Source organism: Dunckerocampus dactyliophorus, chromosome 16 (assembly GCF_027744805.1).
Source record: "Dunckerocampus dactyliophorus isolate RoL2022-P2 chromosome 16, RoL_Ddac_1.1, whole genome shotgun sequence".
In the NCBI taxonomy this organism is placed as follows: Eukaryota; Metazoa; Chordata; class Actinopteri; order Syngnathiformes; family Syngnathidae; genus Dunckerocampus; species Dunckerocampus dactyliophorus.
Window position 1 is genome coordinate 20,346,852 of NC_072834.1, and position 23,649 is coordinate 20,370,500.

General features: G+C 42.6%; 2 protein-coding genes across 4 annotated transcripts in view; both read left to right on the forward strand.

Moving 5' to 3' along the window:
• Positions 1 to 7,206: 7,206 nt before the first annotated feature.
• On the forward strand, positions 7,207 to 12,661 carry LOC129169037 (uncharacterized). Its single transcript, XM_054755002.1, has 9 exons — positions 7,207 to 7,304; positions 7,399 to 7,508; positions 7,740 to 7,986; positions 9,835 to 9,972; positions 11,514 to 11,553; positions 11,620 to 11,682; positions 11,793 to 11,827; positions 11,898 to 11,941; positions 12,008 to 12,661. The coding sequence occupies exons 1-9, from the start codon at positions 7,259 to 7,261 to the stop codon at positions 12,260 to 12,262; spliced, it is 978 nt and encodes a 325-aa protein (XP_054610977.1). The 5' UTR covers positions 7,207 to 7,258; the 3' UTR covers positions 12,263 to 12,661.
• A 347-nt stretch (positions 12,662 to 13,008) lies between these two features.
• The window catches only part of fnip1 (folliculin interacting protein 1), a 43,141-nt gene continuing 32,500 nt past the window's right edge, over positions 13,009 to 23,649 (forward strand). For 2 of the 3 annotated variants that reach the window (XM_054754999.1, XM_054755001.1), the window contains exon 1: positions 13,009 to 13,214. In XM_054754999.1, the coding sequence (XP_054610974.1) occupies positions 13,123 to 13,214 (92 nt within the window). In that variant the 5' untranslated portion in view covers positions 13,009 to 13,122. Of the gene's footprint in view, positions 13,215 to 21,479; positions 21,579 to 23,649 lie in introns of those variants that run through there. The other variant, XM_054755000.1, reaches the window with a different exon arrangement.

Consider the following 23,649-nt stretch of genomic DNA (forward strand, 5'->3'; position numbering starts at 1 on the left):
GAAGTGCAGCCTAGTTTTTGCCACGTGGTGGCAGCACAGGCCGTCTCCTAAATTCACAGGCTCGACAAATTTATTGAAGTGATTTATTGAAAACAGAATACTTATGAATGTGGAATTTTGAGTCATTGGTGATATGACGTGTGAAGAAAGACTTAGAATCATGTACATAAATAAAAGTCATTCATAAATCGTAATGCAATGTATGAATCTGAATGCAATTTATGAATCATGAGATAGATCATTATTCTTTATGTCAGAATTTCACGATCTTCAGCTATATGAAGAAAGCGTGTCTTCGGTTGATCTTTCCCTTAGCCTTCCATCCATTAATGCATGTTCTATACTGCTTGTACTCATCAGGTTGAGCTGGAGCGTATCCCAGCTTAGAGGCAATCAGAGTGCACATAGAACAAACAACCATTTTACTCTCACATTCAAACAAAGAGACAATGTCACCCACAAATGCATGTTTTGGGGATGTGGGAGCACAGGGAGAACATGCAAACTACACACACTGTGCAATTGCATCAATCATTGATTGTGAAAATGATCAAACATTAATGATAAAGAATTTATCTTCTGAATACATTATTATTTCCTTCAAAAATCTCTGCAAATCTTTGTTTGATCCACTCGACATCCTTTCACCTGAAAATGGCACCATGAACAAAAGTATTTTCTATCTCAGAAACAGCGACAAACTGCATGTTTAGCTGCTGAAAACCAGGGGAAGCCAGTGACAGCTCAGTTTCATCAAGTACAATTTTCTGCATGAAGGCAAAATGGATTTTCCATCATTCTAAATACAATATGCCAGTGATGCGTTTGCAGATACAGGCTAGAATGCAGTCATAGACCTGACACAAAGAGGTCAACAGTTCATGAAAACCTACACAGCCCATTAAAGGGATAGTTTGGATATGTTTACATGAAGTTGTATGACATTCCTATCAGTAGTGTAGTGCATCAAAACTGATGCACTACATCACTGTAGTGACTGCCCCCCCCCGCCTCCTCAAAAAATGATACCTCACAAATCGCTCGGCGTTATATGTCTCCCGCTTGTAGCCCTGCGCACTGTGGCCTTGTGCGTGTGTATGTGATAAAGATGCTCGCATGGAATAAGAGAGAAAGTCAGCAGATAAAAAGTCTTTGCTGAATCAGTTTTACTTCTTTCACAGAAGATAACCATGCCGCTTGTATATGTATCACATACTGTGTTTTCCTCCTATTTGTAGGTATACATTTCACATGTAATCGTTGGAGAGAGGAACGTTACACCTCTGACTTTGAATCTTTCTTACCAGTGAGACAAGTGGTATTCAACGTCGAGAATCTACGACCCGGGGGGCCACATCCGGCCCGCAGAGCGTTTGAATCCGGCTCGCCAGTTGCTTCCAAAGTATTTAATTTAAACTTTTAACATACAAGCTGGCAACATGACTTGTTAGTCGTCAGAGTCAGTCAATCTGCGACAACCTTTTGATGGTTTAAGTAGCCTTTCACATGCAGAGACAACTACCTCACCCCTGGTGCCAAACAAACACAGGTCAACAGGTGTATGCGTGGCGCACATTGTTCCCACTTGGGTATGCATAGCATTATTTGAAAATGTGTCTATATTATCTCGCAGCTGCAGTACTATTACCATTTGCCGAAGACCAGAAGAGAAAAAAGAAATCACGTTTGGGTGAGTGAATGGCTGACTAGAAGACATCACTTTGAGCATTATGATCAGTTATTAACAGAACTTCACAAGGACGATACAAGAGGCTACAGAAATTACTTTATTTCCACCACTTTGCTGCAAGAAGTAGTGGAAAATTTAACTTATTCATGAGAATGCGACACGCTTCGCTACGCATTGATTGTGAATAGGTTGCATTGCTTTCACGACTAGTCGGCATGCGGCTCACAAAGACATTTTCAACATTTCTAAATTTTCTTTGCGCACTAGCGAGCAGCCCCGCACAGTTTACACATACTTCACACCTGTTTACGACCAAGTTACCAAAAAAAAAAAATCATGAAAGTGTCAAGGTGGCTTCATGTTTGGAGAGACACGCAAGAACCAGTTTGATAACGCCATACTAAAACTCAACTCTGAACCCCCAACGTCACTTCCTGTCTGCCCCCCACCTCTGCTCCCCTATCAACACAAGGTGGCTTCATGTTTGGGGAGACACGCAAGCACCAGTTTGATAACGCCATACTAAAACTCAACTCTGAACCCCCAACGTCACTTCCTGTCTGCCCCCCACCTCTGCTCCCCTATCAACAGAAGACATGTACAGCAACACACACAAGCGTGAGTCTTTAGTTTTACATTTTCTCTTGTGATGTTATTTATACTGGGTAATACAAGTGTGAAGGTGACTATGGGGTGTTATTCCATGTCTAAAGGGCTATGATAATGTTCAAAGCTAGGGATGCCCCGATCAGGGTTTTATGCTGCCGATTCCGATCATACACGCCCGGCAGCTGTTCAGCTTCAATGGAAAAAAACATCCACATGTCACTCGCTGACGCTAATCTCCTTATGTTTTAATCTTGCGAGATATACTATTATATACTTGTATATATTTGACATAATAAGAGAAAGTAAGACATATAAAACATAAATAAGACATAGTATAAACTCACACGTTAGCATTGGATAACTTCCTTGTTGTTCATTTTTTACTCCCGGGTTCTGTACCGTACTTCCTGAGGTATCTATTGTCTCATTGATGTAACGTTACTGACACATAGCGACCAGTGTAGAATACTACAGTACATATCAATGCTCGCGTGTGTTGCTACAAATGTGTTCCGTTAGTATAGGAGAGCAGAGTGGCAGGTGGACAGTGAGCGACATTGTGGGTTCAGAGTTGAGTTTTATCTTGGCGTGGGTTACAGACGCAACAGTAGCCCATGTTTTTATTTTATTTTTTTCATTTATATCTGGGATTATTGTGCCTTTGTGAGATAATTCAAACCTGTGTTACTGCATATCATTCACAGCATCTTTGAATGCATCTTCTGAATGCCTTATATGTTTGTATTTTAGTTCATTTAAAAATGTTTATGCTTGAAAATGCTTAATTTAGTCAAACTATGCTTAAATATGCATATTATTTCAGTAATAATAGGCCGTTTCAACCACAAAACAGCATGATTTATTAATTTTTATGTTTTTGAAAAAACGTGATAGAGTGAAGCAAAAATTCGAAGCGAAGCGGCAAGGGACAACTGTATACATAAAACCTTTTACATAACCACTTAAAGCCGGCATTTACTGTATCTGCCTTTAATGATTATTATGTTTATGATGTTTTGCTGGCCTGTATAAATGTCTCACAAGGAGGAGCAAAGTGATATTGCCAATAAGAGGTGGATAGTGCCTGCATCATAAGGATGTATTCCGTTTAGCTGATACACCACTGATGCTAGTGGTGTCTCTGTGTAAAAGAGAGGTTAATGGCTCTACTGTAACCTCAAATTGGAAAATGCCACATTTAGTGAAAACTCATGATTCAGGTTGAAAGTCTACATTTCAATAACATCTTGGATATTTATTTCAAACCCATTGTGGTAAAATGATCAAATCTCTTTCGTTGTTCTAATACTGTACTTCAGGACTTCGATGTACACCTTTGATCAAGACTTGTTACTAGTGGTCTTCCCCTAGGCCGCACGGTGGCCGAGTGGTTAGCATGTTGGCCACTTCTCCGCTTAGGTATCTCTCTGTGGAGTTTGCATGTTCACACGGATGGTTTCTACGGGGCAGAAATCAGAGGTCGAGTGCGTCTGATCACTTAATTGTAGGATGATCTCCCATTCTGAAGGTTCAGGGATCCCCGGCACGGGCAGACGGGTTACACTTCCAATTTATCCACTTGCTCCATAGATACGATATATGCAAAAAAAATTAATATAGTGCAACATTTTGTGTAAGTGTGACCGGTACACATCCGTTCAAAATAAAAGCATCTTTAACCTTGAAAATAAAACCAAGACTTTATCAAACTTAAATTACAACCCTTAATGAAATATACCTATGCAAATGCAACAATTACACACAATCTTTAAACTTTCGTTCCCTTCATTCTCAAATAAACATTATACAGTACAATATTATTCAGCAAATGAACCAAACCTATTTCTACTGAAGAACTTTATAATTGTAATTATTCTTATTATAAAATTATTTTATTTATCATAGGGACGCTCCGGCCACAGATCAGCAGCTGCTGATTTCTGTGAATAATCACATAATCAGCATATGCTGATAAATGCCTTTCAATGCTCATAAGAAAAGCTGATCACCTGTGGCTAGTACTACTGCAGCATGTACTGTAGCTATCCATGCGTGCAGTGTAGTGTCTTGTCCTAACTAACGTCTTGTGCGTCGTGCTCCTCCCACTTTCCTTCACAGTGCGCAGGTGTGCCAAAAACAAGCATGTCACAACACATGCTACAAAAACTATCTTGCGGGGGTAGCATGTTAAAAAGCTTTCATTTAATACAGCATTTGAAGAAGAAACGCTTGACAGAGTATGGTGAGTTTTGGGGGTCATTGTGTGATCATCAGTCGGCAGTTGGCCGACTGCTCTCTCACTCACCTGCAAGTCCTGCTGGAGCTCCACGAATGTGCTGTCACATCCAAAGTCTCCTTAAAGAAGGCGCCTCATCCTCTGGAAGTTTCACCAGTGATATACAGTATGTTCTCTTGAAAAAGTAAGTCACATACGTTTTTGTCTTAATTAAGATGATTTTATGGTTCCTTTTTTCATATCATATAGCCAGGCCTGTCACGGTAATAAATAAATCCATTAATCAAACAATAAAAAAAAAAAAGTCGATAATTTTGCCGGCCTTGATAAATTGACATGTGCATGCATGGTTGTTTTCCTCTCTCTCCTCTGTCTTTACCACACAGGCTGGATGACAAGAGGGTTAACTGCATCTGTCTGGGCACGCATTCGTCTTGGTAAAGCTGTTAGTCCATGTTCAGGTCGCCAGATGCTGTGTCTCGTTCTACAGCGATTGTGAGTAAATATATATCTTTGTTTTGTTAATTATTTATCATTTAATCTGGCTGAGTCAGAGGCGTGCCAGGGGCAAACGAGCCACCGCAAGGCAACTCCACTCCCCTGCCACACCCGACCGTGGACCACCCCCCAAAGTCCAACATGTGTGTGAACCCGGTGCAGCAGAACAGGAAGGACGAGGGTCCCACACGGCCACACCCCAACACCGCCCAAACCGAGCAGGGCGGCGACTGAGCACCCACCACAGCACAGGCTCGGGCAAGCCACGGGCCACAGGACATACCTCAGGCCCGCCCAACTCCCCACAGATGGTACACCCAGCACCCCTAACATCGGAGCCCCGCCGGAGGCAGCGTAAACAATGCCACCCCCAAACCGCCAAAAGCCATGGACCAGCCACACACCCCAAGGCAGACCCGACCGCCACCAGACCAGCAGGAACCGCATCCAAGCGATACACACAACCACAGCCGCCCAAGGAGCCACACCACAGTGACCACAAGAGAACCGGGCCTCACACAGAGCGGAGCACGGCCACACAAGCCAAAAGCACCAAGGAGGGACAGGAAAGCAAGCACTACACGACAGGGCCCACTAGAGGAGCGATACTCCACCAGAAGCCGAAGCACATGCCCCCGCCAGCCCTGCCCCCTGCCATGCCACAGACCAGCCATCACCCCACCCCCCGTCCATCCACCAACACGCCGAGGGAGACACCACAGGGACAGGCAGACAGTCACCAACCAGGAAACAGAGACTAGCCAGAAACCAGCAAGTTGCGGGGACCGCCCACCAGACCCGCCCCCAAGTCCCCCCCAGCAGCAGTAGGTGCCCAGCACATGTATGATGCGGCAACCCCGGCCACCCATCACCCGGGAGGGCGACCCACGCCGCCCCCAGCACAGTGTCCTATCCTTAATGGTGTCATCACTTCTTCTCGCCTGCTCTTACCTCAAATTCTGAAGTCCTTGACCTTTTGCTGGATTTGATCCAAGTGTCTTCCTTTGTTCTCTCTGTCCCACTTGCTTTGTCAAATTTGGCTCATTTTCCCCTTTATGCTTTTCACCTGTCTTGCTTATGCGTAATTGCATTTCAACCGTACTTGCCCTCAGCACCCTGTTTGCCAACTTGTCTGCCCTTTTATTCCCTAAAAATCCTTTTTACAAGCTTCGTACAACACTTTCTACAGAAAGTGAATACATACATGTCCTTCACAAGATGACCAATAAAGTTTTGCAAAAACAACAACCGCCAAAAAAAGTTTGAACTTAAAGCAACCTAAAATGTCACGTCTTGGCATTGTGGTGTTGGGGCGAGGACTCCAGAATGTAGAGAGCAGGAGCCAAATGCAGGTAAAAGTATTTATTTCTTAAAGCAGCAGAGCAAGACAAAGCTCCGGGCTGCAATGAGTAGCAGTAACACTCACATTTTATCAACTCTATCGAAGTAACAATTGTAATAAGGCGACAAACCAAGGAGCGCGCACCTGAAATAAATAGAAGTCTAACTAAAATTAGCAGCAGGTGCTAGACCACGAAACGCAAAGTCAGCAAACACAGAATAGGGCAAAACAGGAAATACTACAAAATAAAGGCAAAAAAGGAACTAAGGCATAAAACCAAACTGTCACGCAGGTTAGCTCACGGTGCGTGACACTAAAAGGTGTCATGAAGACCAGTGACAGATTCAGGAGACCTATTATGGGGGCCAAAACTACCTGTATGAGGTTCAGGAGATCCACAAGGGGTCTGGTGGCAAAATGAGGCACCTGATAGCCTCAATACTGTATGGTCATGTGCATCTTCTGTGCAGATTTGCAGACTCCCTCTAGGCCACATGATTAAACCCAGCAACAATAATAATAATAATAATGATGATAATGATCATTATTATCATTATTTATTATTATTAACTAGTCGCCTTCGGGCTTTGATAAATAATAAAGTTGATACGTTTCAGACCGTTTGTGCCGGAAGTTGTTCACTCTACATTCCGCCATGGGCTTCAAAATAGAAGCCGCAGCTTAGAGTGATGAAAAGGCGCCGAGAACATTTCATCCGTAGCGCTGTTGCAGTCAACCTCATCAGTATTTAAAAGTAAAATGTGACTATACATTTTGGCAGGCACCTGAGTCACGACTCACTGCGTTAGCCTCAAGTTCAGTTTGGTTCAACGTTTCAAGTGCTAATAATTCGTTCACTAATTTGCACTTCCGGGTGTTAAAAATGAGGGGTGACACCCCGGTCAAAGCACCTCAAATTCGGCGACACGGTAAGAAATCCTGAGTCGGTATCAATAATAACGATCATAGAGACGGATGGCACCTGTGAATACAATGGAATTTACTCGAAGCTACTTTTAACAGCTGGGAAGAGACGTCATTTATCTCAAACATGTCAAGTTTATGAGGCACTTCATGAAGAGGCTGACTGGGAGGAGGACCCGGATGAGAAGAACGTCAGAGTTGCTGGCCAAGTAAGTAAGCAGTAGTAAGTTGGACAGCAGTAAGTAATTCTCCATGTTTGGATTGTTCACTCACTAATAGGAAACGTGAGCCCTATGACAGGTTAGTGTGACCCCACTGATGCTGTGTTGTTGCAGTAGTCATCAGTAGATGACGTTAGACTCCAATGTAATCAGGTCCCCGTCAATTGGAAAGGACACGATTTCTATTCACACATTTTTCTTTTCATTTGATTGACGCAGGCCGGCGCCAAGCCCTGGCAATGTCCATCACCTCTGCCGTCATCCAGCAAAAACATCATCCAAGTTCAAAAAAAGCTGAGCCCGGCAGAGACACCAGGGGCCACCACAACTCAGAACATGGACTCAAGTTTTAGCTCAGATGATGATGATGATGATGATGATGATGATGATGATGCTGATGATGACTGCTACTCCTCAACCTCCACTAGTGTTCCCTCTCCAGAGCTCTTCAGACAGGAACACTACGGTGTGTCCACCACTGTCTGCCTGGTGACTAGGGTTGTGAAGGATAAACCGATGCAACTGGATATCCGGTTTGACAAGCGAGCGATACGGTCGCATCATTAGCAGCCTCCTGGATGGATAAGAATCAGCCATAAACCTTTAGATGAATGGATCGTAGAGACAGGCCCCGGGTATCGCAAGACCAGCAATCGCTTGACTGTCCATTCTTAAACAACGTGAGAGCCTGGTCTGCCGGCGAAACGACTGTTGCGCATGCTCTCTAGCTTAGCATGGCTGAAGACGAGAGTGGATGTCAGTTTTAGCAATGCGTACATTATAGCAATCTAATTGATCATATATTTTGCATTGTGTAAAACTAAGATAGGAACAACACATTGAAATCACCCACCATCCAAGCCACCATGTAGCAGTATGAGCCTGGACTTTGTTTTCCAGAGAGAAGATTATACGTTGCTGTTTGCTAGCATGAATTAAGTTGAGGTTGTGCACAAATTCAACAAACAAATATAGTAGTCTATCTGTGCAGCATGGGAGAAAGTTAGATGGTGCATTCAAGGACCGTCCGACAAAATTGGACAGGTTGCCGCTCTCAACAAACAACATGCAAAACTGGGGGATTTCTAACATTTGACATTGGAGAATACTGTAAGATTGACACTTTTATACAATTGGCTTCTTTATTTTATAATGTAAGATTAACGTCTACATCAACAAATGTAACCATAGAACCGTATTGAATTGTTTTGTTTTTAAAATGTATTGGTTTTGAATTGCATCGTAACCTGTGTATCAAGATTCAAATCCAATCTTCTATCACCTAGATTCCAAAAGTGGGGTACGCGTACCCCCAGGGGTACAGCAATTGTCATGGCGGTACGTGAATAAAAATGAAAAACAATTAGCGCCTAACACTTACAATTACGAGTGTGCCTGAACGCCTCACAGCGTAAGGAGAACGGAGCAGAAAGGAGACAGAGCATGAAGTTACTTGCTTTGTGTGCATCATATGAAGAAATAAGTACGTTTCAGGATTATTTTGTGCATTAAGAGTGTTTCATCTTGAAGATTTCATTTATATTGGTGTTCCAATCCCCGCATGGCGCAGTGGTGAAAACCTGTCACTGTGAGTGGGGGTTCCTCTGAAAATGAATGAATGAATGATCGGTACTTCGGATACTGCTTTATCGTGATTGTGAATTTAGTATTAAATGAATATGCAGACTTAAACCATAGCCATTGTGAGTGGACAAAATGAGTGAAGCTCAAATTCAAGCCATTCAAATGAAAGAATGCCAACATCAAACTGAAATAAATAAATGGATAGATAAGATGATTACTTATCTATTTATCAGTGCTCATGTCAAATTTGATCAAAATGTGACCATGTACAATACACAAAATACAACTTCTTTTGCAGCCATATTTAGCAATATGCTTACCCGCAGGGGTACACCAATTGTCATGGCGGTACATTAATAAAAATAAAAAACAATTTGTGTCTAACACTTACAATTACGAGTGCTCCTGAGCACCTCACCAGCGGGCACTGCACTGTTCATATTAGAGGAGGCACTTGTTTCTGCAGACCAGTTTGTTAGGAACTGTTAGGAAATCTTCATTGAAAAGGAGAGTGTATGAAAATCGAGGTTCCACTGTTTTGATGCGTTCATGTGAATGGAGCGTGCTGTGGACAACTCAGACTTGTGGGGCACACTAGTGGTGAAGGCTGTGTGGGCAAGTTGCAAATAAGATGAGCCGGTCTGATAAGCAACTGGGAATCGGTTCTCTCTTAAAGGAGCTGTTCAAAAAACTCTGGTTTATTGAGGTAATCTCCTCCTCTCCTTTTCAGCGGCGGGCGCCTTTCATATCCCCGGCGAGGACGACGTGCTGGATCTGCACGCACAAGTGAAGAACTCCACCTTGCTCAGCACCAGCCATGCCGAGAGCATCCACAAACAACGCTCCCCCAACCTGTCCACCATCCTGTGTAAGAAGAAAGCACTCACAGAGAAAGCACGTCAACGCCAGGTAGCGAGTGACATTTGTAGACATTTTCTTCCTGTGGATCCACAACAAATGCCTCATCAGGCATGGTAACAGAACGCTCTGCTGTTTTTGAGGACCTACTACAAAAACCATTGTCAAAGATCCTCTATATGATAGGAACACTGCTGTTTTTTTAGAACCTCCTGCAAAAACGTAAGTCACAGATCTTCTGTATGACAGGTGCACTCTTCTGTTTTAAAAAAAAACAGTGAAAGAAGCTGGATATTACAGCACTATGCTGTTTTTAGGAATCTGCTGACACAATACTAGCCAAAGATCCTCTATATGAAGGCAGTGCTCTGCTGTTTTTGAGGACCTACTGTAATGTAAAAACACTAGTCAAAGATCCTCTTGTGACGGCGCTCTTCTGTCTTTAGGAATCTGCTACAAATGCTAGTAAAGGATTCTCTAAATGACAGGAGCACTCTGCTGTTTTTAGAAACTACTCCAAAAACAATAGTCACGGATTTTATCATATATCAGTGGTTCCCAACCTTTATGAGTCCACAGGCTGGTTTGCATTCAACTAATGCTATTAATGCGAGCCCCATGGGTGAAGGCCCAACCACCAGGTGCTTGCCTGCGAGCCCCTCCCCTGGGCCTGGCTCCCATGACATGGGAGAGGTGCGGTCATAGGGTCTTCTGAATTCCTCCTTGTCTGGCCTGTCACCTAGGACCTCTTTACCACGGGGGACCTTATCAGGGGCATAAAGCCCTGGACAACATAGCTCCTAAGATCACTCAGGCACTCACACCCCTCCACCACGATAAGGTGGTGATTTATGGAGGAGTATTTATTTAGTGTTGTGTGTAAAACAAAGACAAGCACAATGTAACCGAGCGCTTATAAAGATGACCACTGACGTGGAACCTTATCATGAGAGATGCATACACAGCATCAGCATTTGGAAACAATGAGGTCAAAAGAAGAACAGGAACAATATGTGTGGCTTTGTGGCAGCATCGGAGAAAGATATATTGAACATAGCTTTCACTCGGAACATAAACGTACAAAAACTGTGGGCTTTCGAACAGTCTATTATTTTTCCATCCATCCGTTTTCTATGCTGCTTGTCCTCACTAGGGTCGTGGGGGTATGCTGGAGTCCTGTCCCATCTGACTTTGGGTGAAAGGCGGGGTACACCCTGGACTGGACTGGACTAGTCAGAGGCGCCCTATATGACAGCGCTCTGCTGTTTGTAGAAATCTGCAAAAAATGCTAGTTAAAGATCCTGAAGATGACTAGCTGTTTTTGAGAAACTACTGAAGAAATACTTTTTTTGTCATTTTTTTAAGGACCTACTGTAAAACCAATAGTCAAAGATCCTCTATGTGGCAGGGCTTTGCTGTTAGTCATTCCCATGGTTTGACCTGACCTTGCGTCATTCCTGGGCTAGATTTGGCCAGTAGAATGTTTATGATACAAAGTTTGTCGTTGAGCATTGCCTTGCTCTCACCTATTTTGTTTTTTTCTGTCTGCAGATGACTCCACAGTGATGTTTGACACAAACTGCCAGATAAGGTTTTGATGAATTCATTCACAACAAATATACATCTACCCATTTTCTATAGCACTTGTCCTCATTAGGGCCCCAGCTGACTTGGGACAGGAGGTGGGGTACGGACTAGACTGGCCGCCTTCCAATCACAGGCATGAATGAATGAACATTTGGCTGCAGTGATTTTTCCTGTGTATAGTAATACTTAGTATGTCAGGTGCTCTTGGTTGTTTTATTCGTGTTTGTCCTCTGATTCTTACAGAGAACATGGACAGATTGTGGATGAACCTCCCTTGGGTAAATCATGCTAAGAGGGCTGTATTATTTTGAAATGTGAATCAAGAAGGAGTTTTGTGCCTTATTTCAGGCGCCCTATCTGCATGCAAGTCCTTGAAGAGGAAGTCACCCAAAGTAAGCTAGAAACATGGAAACATGTCTTCATTAAAACAACATGCTGATCAACAGTTATCTCCTCAGCCGTCGTCCATCAGGAGGAGTATCAAGTGCAGGAAGGTGGTACGATTCAAAAGTCCCGTGGTGGCTGAGCCGAGCAAGCCAAGGCTGGCAGAAGAACATCCCCGCCCAGACAGCGGTGGGCCGGAGCCAGCCAGGTTCTTCGACTTGGCCAGCGATTCTGACATGGAGGAGTTCTTCTGTGGAGCCGAGGAGCGATGGGCTCTACTCACAGGGATACCTTTGCTTCCTCTCACGGTTGCACTGAAGCAGAAGTAGGCAACACCTTCAGTTCTGTCATGTGTTAGTGCACACTCTGTGTGGGGGAAAAAAAGTTACTGCAAAATATCCTGTTGCATGCTTTTACTTTGAAAGAGGATGTTTGGCAGCAGCCATGGTTGCAACTGACCACAGGTGAGTGGTCCTGTAATGAAATGGGGACACAGTAATGAATGTTTCAGTACACTGAAAAGAAATGCGTGGTGATGCAGTCATGCAAATGTCTTACTTTGCATGGCTTGTAACAAAAGTGCGTGCTGCTTTAATGACCACTAGATGTCAGCCTTGCAATTTCCCAATTCTCACACAGACTTCTTTTCAAACTCTGTTCTTTTAGCTTCACAGATGTGTAATGTGTTTATGTATAGTTTGTTGTATTCACTACGCTGGCGTTTTAGTCATTCAGTCAGTCGTTACAGCAACGTAATGTAAAATGCCTTGGTGTTACTCTCAGTCTCTTGTCTTTACCAAAATGTGTAAAATAAATTATGTTTTGTTCTGTGCATCATTGTCTTTGTCAAACGCCTCTGAGGTGTGTCACAAGCAGCGTTTCCGTCAATAAACGACACGCATTTTTTAGGACAAAAACATCAACACAGCCCCCCTCCCCCCCGCCCATTGAGCACGTGATACGAGTCAAAAATACTAGCCAATCACATAATTCTTCATTGCACTCACGCCGCGTCAGCCAATGAGAAAAAATGGTAGCTGGGTTACCAAGTGGCTCCCGTGACTAATGCCTGTCATATGACTATGACGCCCATGGAGACAGTTGCAAGGAACACGAGTCGCTGGTGGATTTGAAGAAGAAAAGAGGGCTTCTCTATATGATTTTTACATTTTTTTAATTTTATTAGAAAATGCCTCCGACGCTCTTTCAGAAACTTTTCAACAAGAGAAGTGCCTTTTCGCCGCCGCCGCAGAGATGCAACAAAGAGGAGCCAGCCTTCAGGTAGCGTGTGTACGCGTGTTGTTCTGACTTACTTTGGCAATAGCGCCAAGAGTTACTTTTTTTTGTTTTACACTAACTTGCTTTTATGAGTGTTAAGTGTAGAGATGATCAGAAGACAGTGTAAATAGAACGTGGGCGGCATGTTTAGCTAGCATGCTAACGATGACCAGCCAGACGCTAGCTACTAGCCACACATGGCAGCCACAAGCTCGCATGTTATTGATGTACACATTTTCGTACATACATACATACATACATTCAGCGTGTGTTCTTGATCACAAGTAATGGCAGTCTTGCCGCCTTTACTTCAACCCATGCGACCTTCTTTGTTTAGCCGGACTGGATGTACGCTCCTTTTGTCTGCTGTCATTAGTGACGATAAGTTGGGAGCAAAGTGCAGCATCTCCCTCCCATGTCTGCCTCGCCTGACTAGCTTCCTAGCTATTAGTGTCGACGTGCAGTACATGCTGTGCTCCATATTGCTGCACACTTGATCTCATGAAGTCCCAAGCAGGAGTGGGTGGGGGTCTAAGGCAGACTATCAGCGTCTAGTGGGGGAAGGGGGAGCGGGGGGTCCAAGTTTCTTGACAATCATCAGTAAGTTTACATGCATTAAGAAATATCAAGTGTTACATGAAATCGGTTGAAAACAGTGTAAACATCATCTCAAAACAAAAACAGCAGCACACTCCTGTTGCATAAAAGATCTTTGACTGGCGTTTTGCAATGGCTTCATAAAAACTGCAGCAACAGCAGTCCTGTCATTTGGACGTTCTTAAAAAACAGCATCTTGCTCCTGTCTAATAGAGGATCTTTGACAAGCGTTTTTGGCAGCAGGTTCTTAAAAATCAGCAGAGCAATCCTTGAATCTTTGGCTTGTCTTTTTTGCAGTCCTCTTATATTCAGGATCCATGACCAGTGCTTTTGCCAGTAGGTTGTTAAAAAAAAGATTCTGTGAGAAAGAGCATCTTTGAGTAGTCTTGCTTGTGTTTTAATTTACGATTCTATCATCCATTTTTGTGAAGTAAGTGTGCATATTTACCAAATGTGGCCAGTGAGTTTGTTAGACACACACACACACACACACACACACACACACACACACACACACACCTCCTGTGGTGGGTGTAAGTACATTGCTTGCATGAGTAATGTTATGATGATGCTTCATGTGCGTGATGCTCGATCATGACGCCTTCATCATAATAGAGGGCATCAAATATAAAGAACTTGATGCCTCCAAACAATTACAAGTTACAGAAGTATCCAAACGCTAAGTCCAACCTGCTGGGGGTGGGGTTGGGGGCGGGGGTCTCAAACTCTATCCACCCGATTCCCTTCGTCCACATCCTGGGTGGAGGTCATGTCCTCCGCCAAAGGGGAAAGCACTCTGCTCTATCTCATTGGACAATGTCGGCCATGCGGACAGCCAGACCTCAAGGGACCGCGTAATCTGTTCCAGGGTCAAACTGTGTCCATCTTAAAACCTTTATTAACTGTGCAGGCAGTTCCTTCATTACCACTGTTACTTTCTTAACTGTCAGTCAAGTGTAAGAAGTAGATGTTTCACTTTTGACCAAAAAATTTATAGTAAATCATCCTTCACACTTCTGAGGCAAGTCTCTTCACTCAAGTTGGCTGATTTTATAGTGTACATTTAGGCCTGTCACGATAACACATTTTGCTGGTCGATAATTGTGCTATAAATTATCGACGATAATCGATAATTTTGACTTTTCTTTTAGCCCATATTATCATTATCGTTCAATGATCACTGTGTCATGTCACATTTGAGCCACTAGATGGTAGTCAAGTGTAGTGTATCTGTGTGAGGCACAGAAGATGCATACTATAACACTTAACAAGGGGTGTCACCACTTGACATACCTTGGGTATCGCAAGCTCGCGCCGGCCGGCACTATACATTCACTTTGCGATCAAACGCCACAGCAAGCGCCAACCGCCGGGACGAACGCCCCACAGCACATCCACACTGGAACTGTGGCATTCGACTTAGAAACTATCGCTTTAGTGCTTTCATGCGGACATTATTAGCATTTGCTTGCTAACTGCACTAGCACTCAGCTTATTCAATCATTACGTCGCTAGCCCCCGCCTCCACGTACTGTGACAAAGACGCTGAATAGCTGACAGGAGGCTCACTCTTCCTGTAATTTGACTATACAACCACTGCGCTCAGACACAAGCAGAGTAAACCCTCTTGTCATCCTGCCTGTGTGCTACAGCAAGACGAGGAAATAGAACAGGCATACGTACATGTCGCACATGTCAACTTATCGAAGCGTCAAAATGGTCAACCTCTTTTTTTTTCCTATTGTTCGATTAATCGTTTTATCTATTATTATGACAGGCGTTTGTACATTCTGCTATTCTTGTATTATGATTGTTATTATTATTATTATTATTGACGTTGACTTGTCATGTTGTACTGAGCAACCAGGACAGTGTGTGCGTCAGCATGACAAGTGTTAACTTCAGTTAAAAAAACAAAACAAACTTCAATTCCGGATTCCACGTTCATCATCATACACACATTTGTTGTGGGAAAAAAAAGTCCAAACGCTTGCAGTTTGTTGTACCATCAAATCATATTCAATATTAAAATCAGCTGACTTGAGAGGTGTGTTTGTCAAATTCTGACTTGTGCAGTCCATTTTGGATGTTCCACAGCGTGTGGTTGTTTACTTGCTACCAGTTTTGTGCAGTTTTGTACCCTTTAGGACTTCAGGAACTCGAGCCCCGGTTTGGCAAACGCCGTGATTTATCCACTTGACTTCTGTAGGTTATTGTCGCCGAAAACCGATGGCCCTCCGTGGCGCATAAATCAAAGCCTGCTCCCGGCAGAATACCACCTACGGTGGCACGATGGCCGACCCTGGAGGCTGGGAAAGCCTCTCCCGCTGCACTTTGCACACCCCTGTCAAAAGATGGTCCTCTACTCTTCTCAAGTCCAGAATTCACCTTCTGAGGAAGCTTCATCTCCTGGGTGCTATGTCTAAGAATCGGCGTTAGGGGGTGTACAGCAGTGTTTCCCACAGGACTGGAGTCTATCTGTGTCATGGTCTGATTTGCATAATTGACAATGAGATTAGATGAAAAGCAAAACATATATGTTTCGAAGTGCACATTAACGTTCTTTTGGCTCTTTGTGTTTTTTTAAATGTCACAAGCAAGTCTGAGCCCTCTGTGAGTTTTATATGGGTGGGGGTTGTGACGTGCTTTTATGTTCCAGTCTCCATAGGTGTCCAATCGATTTGTCGCTAGTAGGCCTGTTACGATAATCAATAAATGAATTGTCCGCACGATAAATGAAAATGAACTCAATAGTTTTGCCGGCCTCGATATATTGACATGTGCATGCATGTTTGTTTTCCTCTTCTCTCTGTACGAAACAGGCTGGATTACCAGCGAGTTCACTCTGTGCACCTGTCTAAACACCTGAGCGTGTTGGTTGTATAGTGGAATGAACGGAGTGAGTCATTCAGTCTTTGTCCAAGTAGGGGGGAGGAGAGGCACTACGCGCTAGCTAGTGCACTACTCGCCAGCTGTGTGTATCGTGTGCTACACGACACACGAATGCTTCGTTGGTGCATGTTGTGGTTAAAACACGATCTGATGTTAATTTCAACCCTTTTGCGCATCGCCGTTTTGTGACATAAAAAAGTTTGTGACAGAGTAGAGTACAGACAGAGTTGAGTACGAAGAGTGTGTCACGAAGCGTGAGACAGAGTCAGCGAGCACGGCTACAGTACACTTACCCCGTCGAAAATACTAAACACTCAGTTTGGTAGACACTCAGCACTTGCTGTTTCGCACAGTTTGTTACCAATGAATCAATAAATGTGCTTTACAATTAGAGACAAGTGTATTTAATTGTATGGGTTAAGGGTTGTAGCTTTTTATACAAGACTCCACTGAATTTAATTATATCGTCACAAGGTCCATATCTCCCTACTATGTATGTGCTTCAATACAACACAATTCTCACAGCACCTTAGCTGTATTTTTAGTCTAGATGCTTTTTTTGTGCCTTGATAGTTTGCGGCAGAAGCGACGTCTCGGGTTTTCAAATGCTGAAGTGTCCTTCGTCCAGTACATACTTTCATAACTCTGTGCATCATGTGAGGCTTTCATCGGTCTCAGCCTGTCATGTTGTGTGTGATCACATGGTCGCATTCTCAGTCAGCAGCTTTAAGTCAATAAGCTCTGTGTGTGTGGGTGTGGGTGTATGGGTGGGTGGGGTGGCGTGGGTTAGGCGGGAGTGACTCACCCTCGATACTTGTCCTTTATTGTGCTTAATATATGAATGTAACTTTTATTTCTGTGTGCATCACTATCAAGCGTGCGTGTGCTGCATAGAAAGCGGCTGTCATCAAGTTGCTATCAAGGCTATTTAAAGTGACTTCTCAGAAGTGCAGGGTCATGGTAAAGATATAGTTTTTACGTGAAAGTGAGCCACACGGGAGACACGCGATCGTGCACACACACACACACACACACACATATCCATATACACACACACACCCATATATATCTATATATATATATATATATATATATATAATATATATCTATGCATATAGAGTCATACTCATAATAGATGGCAGTTTGAGCTGATGTCACTCGAGGGTCAAAGGAAAATCATTTTTTTTAAGTTGTCATTTGGTGTCAGCCAAAGCAAAGTGTCATTTGATCTATTTTCAACCTCAGGATGAGTGTGCAAGGTCTCATTTTTCACCTGTGATGTCATTTTAATTCCGGTCCGCCACAGAAGGATTTAGTGCTATCCTTTTTTTTAATTTTTTGGATGATTAAGTTATTAAGTGGATTTTTACGAAGTAGGATTTCGTATTTATAAATTGAATGTTTTTGTACTTCGAGCATTGAAAACCTTTTTACGATACTGTTTTTTACATTATTAGAGCCCTCTAGACATGAAATAACACCCCTATAGTCACCTTTACACTCCTATTAGCCAATGTAGTAGACACAATAAAGAGAAAATAAGCTATTTTAAGACAAAAATAAGACTCATGCTTGTGTGTGTTGTAGAGCTGCAACTAACTAATTATTTTAATAACCGATTAATCGGTTGATTATCTTTTCAGATTAATCGATGAATCGGATTAACCCCCCTCCCCACATTTTTAATCTCAGCCTCTTTATTCAGGAAACAGAAGTTTTGAACAGACAGAGCAAATGAGTGCCATGTTGTCGCTTGAATATTCTGTTCAAATAATGTTAAGTAATAAAAAAAAAGTGTTTGTCAAATAGCTTCAGTAAAACAATAAATGTACACAAAAATACAATCACAATCACAGATTGTCCACAGATGGACCAAATTGATATGAAGCAAACAGTTAGTGGTTGTGTCCGCAACATATCAGAAGAGAGGCAAAAAGCCCATCACTGCTTTCCAAAGTCAAAGCTGATAAGTGTGAATATCTTGTTTTAACTAAAACACAAAGAAAATAATTCTGCTTTCATGGATGAATAATTTGGGATATTTACATATTTAAATAAAAAAACGATTAATCAATTACCAAAATAGTTGTCAATTCATTGGGTAATTGATTTACCATCGATTTAATCGACTAATTGTTGTGTTGCTATAAATGTGATTCCTAGGTGAGCGGAGTGAGGGGCAGACAGGAAGTGGCGGTTCGGGGTTCAGAGTTGAGTTTTAGCTTGGCGGGGGTTACGGCCACAACAGTAGCCTGTGTTTTTATGAGGGATTTTTATTAGGGATGATTGTGCCTGCAATATAAGTCTGTTGTTCCAGCAATCAAGTCAGGTGCTTGTGTGTCTCACCTAACATTACAGTAACATTACTGAAGCCAGTGTAGAATACTACAAATCATCATATCATCAACGGCTCTTCATAATTTTGCCTTCTGAATGCCTTATATTTGTATTTTACTTTAGGTAGCCATTTTTATGCTTGAAAATGCTTCACTTAGGCAAAAAATATGTAACATTTGCTTAAATATGCATATTTGATTACAGGCTGTATTCAACCACAAACCAGCATGGTTTATTAATTCATCCATTTTTGAAAAAGCAGCGGAATTCAAAGCGTGAAGTGTCGAGGGACGACTATGTATTTCTGAGTGGCTTGTCTTTGCAACTCCGTCCAGTCGATGGTATCGTCACTCAGCACAGCGAGAAGCACTTCAGCTTGTTTAAGGAAGGCGCCTTTCCATTTGCGAGTGATAGTTCGGTTGTTAAGTAAGGTTTAAAAAGATGAAAGCATGTCACACAGTTCTTACGACACAAACCAAAAAGCTCTGTTTTACCCGTCCACACACAAACACTGAGTTTTGGGACGTGAGCAATTATGCAAATTAGATGTTGACAAATGGCCCGTCCACAAAACACACATAACTTGCCGTAACAATGTATGCTTGTTAATGTTATTTATGGCCGTCCAGTGCCACGTCGGCCTGCAGGGAGTCATTCCAGCCACGACGTGCTTGCGAATGCAGTGCATCTGTGAGTGCAGTGACCTTTTAGGCGATGCAGCAACGTCACCTCACTCACTCATGCTCATGTGATTGCTGGAATGCAGAAGTGCTTCATGGGAAAATATCATCAACAGCAGCCAAGCCAGCAGATATGCAGGTAGTCAGGTGCTCTGTAGCGTTGGTGTGACAAGAGATATGTGTTTTTTTTTTGTTTTTTTTTTTTTGTTTTGCCCTGAAGCCAGCCAGACTAATAGGACAGAGTTCACCCCCACAAAGGCGGCTTAAGGTTGCCTTGCAAAGCCGCTGCAAGGAAGAATTCACATTTAACTTGCAATGTGAGATTGACATTTTTGTGTTTTTAAATGAAACAAGTATTTATTTCAGCAGGGCCTCGATTGCGCCCAATGAAATGTGCGTGGCAGTTAATGTGCACGCTGTCATACACGGGTGGTTTTAACTGCAAAATGTCTTTTATGGCCCTCAACTGGAACCTCTGTCGCACTCGTCGTGGAGGAATGTCACGGCGCCGGGTCACAGGAGATATTTATGTAACCGACTGACAAACACAAACACAAGCGCACACATGCACAAAACGTGGCAGGGCAGGGCTCTTTGAGGTCAGTGAGCGACGTAGCGGTCCAGGAAGCCGCTTCTCTCAACCCACTAAGCTAAAGCGGAACCTCGGTTAGCGTCAACAATCCGGTCCAGAAGGTCCGACTCTGCCCGAAACCTACTCTAAACTAATACATTTTTCCCATAAGAAATCATGTAAATCCAATTAATTTGCTCCACACCGAGGCTCCACTTTATAAACGTGCAAGGGGTGTCCAAAGTGCGGCTGGGGGGCATTTGCGGCCCTCGGCGCAGTATGAAAACATCATTCAACAAAGAAACTTAAAAAAGACTTTAAAGAAAACAGCAAAAATAGAAAAATAGGCAGGAATTTAAGTAAAATCAAAATATCATGACGGAAAAGTTGTAATCGAATGAGAAGAAGTTGTAATACGATGAGGAAAAATGTCAGTTTATTAGCAGAAAGTTGAAATATTTAAAAAAAGACGGCTTTTTTTGTCACAATATTTTGAGAAAGAAAACAACAAACAGCTTTAATTTTTTGAAAATTAGGTTCTGCAAAAGTTAGAATATTATGGTAATAAAGTCCAATAGTTGGAAAAAAAACCAAAAACAAAACAGTAGAAATGGAAAAAATAGCTGTAATTTGACAAGAATAAAGTGAACATGTTGAGAGAAAAAAGTTATATTCTCACGAGAAGAGTCGCAATTTTATGAGAATCAATATACAAATAATAAAAGAAAATAAAGTTTTAATTGTTAGAAAATTAGGTTGGGGAAAAGTTAGAATATTATGGGATTAAAGTCACAATATTATGAGAAGAAAAAATGTACAAAGGTGATGTCAAAAGCAAATTTAAAAAAAAAGGGGAAAAAAGAGCAAAGAGTGATGTTTATATTAATAATATGCTTTGTCACCTATATGACAAAAAAATGTGTGTGTATGTGTATATATATATATATATATATATATATACACATACATACATACATATATATATAACTTCTTAACATACTGTATTTACAAAATATCAAAGAGGCAAAAGCCAGAACAGTTGATGGAAGAGAGGACTCAAGGCTTCCTTTTTTTTTTTTTTTTTTTTTTTTTTTTGGTCAGTTTTTTCTGTCAATGTGCTGCCTGTGCCGCCTTGAACTGTCCAGCGCACGAAAGTGGCGCCGCAAATCACCTGACAGTCTCATGTTGTGTGAATTGAGTCCACCGCTATTCTTAGAGGCTGAAAGTGGAGAGAGGGAGAGGCGAGCGAGAGTGCTGGGGAAAGACTGGCACAGTCGCGATGATGCCCAGGTAGGAGCTGCTGATACTACTGTGTTGCACTTTGTTTCTGTTACTGTGAATGCTTGTGTAACGTGCGGCGCCTGCGGCTTGGTGCTTTGTGCGTTCGGGCTGATGCACCTACACAATTCAACACGTCTGAAAGGGAGTCTGAAGAAGCAGAGCTTATTTAATCCGAGCACTTGTTGCGCGTGTTGCATCTGTGATGATCAGCACAGGAACTACTGTAGAATCATGTTTAACCGCGTTTGTGATGAAGGTGGGTGGTTTTTTTTGGGTTCCGTGTCGTAGCAGCAGCTCAAGTATGTGACGCTCATGAAGCAGTGTGTTGCTTTTGTGAATGACTCTCCTCCCGTCAGCAGCACCGTGACTGTCACAAGCTCTGTGCCAGCTCATTTCCTCACTTTCACATGCTCCCGACTCTTCGGCTTCGACTTCTTTCGCCGTCTTACTCTGTCCCCACTTCAGCTTTTTGCTGCATGTTTCTTTAAACTCGCATTGTCTGTGTGCGCTTTTTTTTTGTAGTCACTTACAGAATGCCTTTGTGTCTTTCTTTGGCCGTCGTCTCTCTCTTGTCATCTTGAAAACAAAGGCAGCAGTCATCTCGTCGTCTCCTCATTGTCCACTGAACATATCTGAAAAGAAGCAATGTGCACCCCGTCAGCATTTAGTAGGGAATCCTACAAAAAGTTAAAACGCTATGTTAGACAAAATAAGATGGCCTGTAATAATGAATCCATTATTTTACCCATGCCTAAATATAGCCATGATAGACTAGGGCCATGTTCTACGTCTTTGTCTTACTGTTCATGTTACTGCTCCAGTTGTACAGAGGGTCTTTGACTAGCGTTTTTGGCAATAGGTTCTTAAAACTGCGGAGTGCTCCTCTTCCATAGAGGATATTTGACTAGCATTGCAACTGTAGGAAACAGCAGAGTGCTCCTGTCATCTAGAGGATCTTTGACTTGTGTAAATAGTGAATTTTACTTTTGTTTTCATGTAAGAGAAGTGTACACATACTGTATGTTTACTTTTACGCACTATGGCGTCCGGTGACTTTTACTAGTGTTTTTAGCTATAGGTTCTTAAAAACAGCAGAGTACTCCTGTCCCATAGAGGATCTTTCACTAGCGTTTTTGGCAGCAGGTTCTTAAAAACTAGAGGAAAAATAGAGGCTCTTTGACTTGTGTAAACATTGCTTGTGTTTTAATGTAAGAGAAGTGTGAACATACTGTACGTTTATATTGACGCACTATGGCGTCCTGTGACTAAGTTGCAAGACATGGGACTTGACTAAAATGACTGCATGATGTGTAATCTTACACACACACAAGGCTACGCGCTGAATATCGACCAGGGTGGCCAAAATGTGTTATTTGAGCTCATGATGTAGGCCAGGCAGGCGTTATGTCACCTACTTAGCACTCAGGGCTTAGCGCAAGAGGAGAAATCTGGAGATTTGAACTGACACACAGTTTTGTTAACATTGTTGGGTGGGATGGGATGGGATGGGATGGGTCGTTCATATTCCTCACAGAATGCTTGCCTGCCAAATCCTAGCTACTAGCCTGAGCTAAAAGTGTGTCAGACCAATGCAGACCCTTCCCACAAACACACACAGAATGTTGTAGTGTGGTTGGAGCTCTTGCTCCTTACTTAGCATTGCACCTAATTGATGTTGTGTGCCAACTTGTCCCCGTAGTGCTTTAATCTTCTGTGTGTGTGTGTGTGTGCGTGCGTGCGTGCGTGTGTGTGTGTGTGTGTGTTTTAATGCCACAGTAGTGTAGCTGCTCTGGAAGCTGCTGAGGTTAGTGCTTGGCAGAGGCGCATTTCTAGACTTGGAAACAAAGATTATGATATAATTATGATTTTTGACTTTAGGAGAGTTTTCCAAACTTCAAGGCTCAAATATGACCGACTCTGCTTTGACGGCTTTTTCTTGAACAACAGTGTGTGCTTTGGACAAGCTCACATGCAGTGTTTGTCGCAAAGGAGTCCACAGTGTCTGGCTGTGTACTTCTTCAACATGTGTTTTCACAGAAACACTGCAGCTTTTGTGTCTGTCCTGACTGGTGTTTTTAAG

Coding starts and splice junctions, on each gene's coding strand:
- LOC129169037 (XM_054755002.1), top strand. CDS start 7,259: ATGAGGGGTGACACCCCGGTCAAAGCACCTCAAATTCGGCGACACG. Junction 7,305..7,398: donor ACCTCAAATTCGGCGACACG/GTAAGAAATCCT, acceptor TACTTTTAACAG/CTGGGAAGAGACGTCATTTA. Junction 9,973..11,513: donor CAACCTGTCCACCATCCTGT/GTAAGAAGAAAG, acceptor TTCTGTCTGCAG/ATGACTCCACAGTGATGTTT.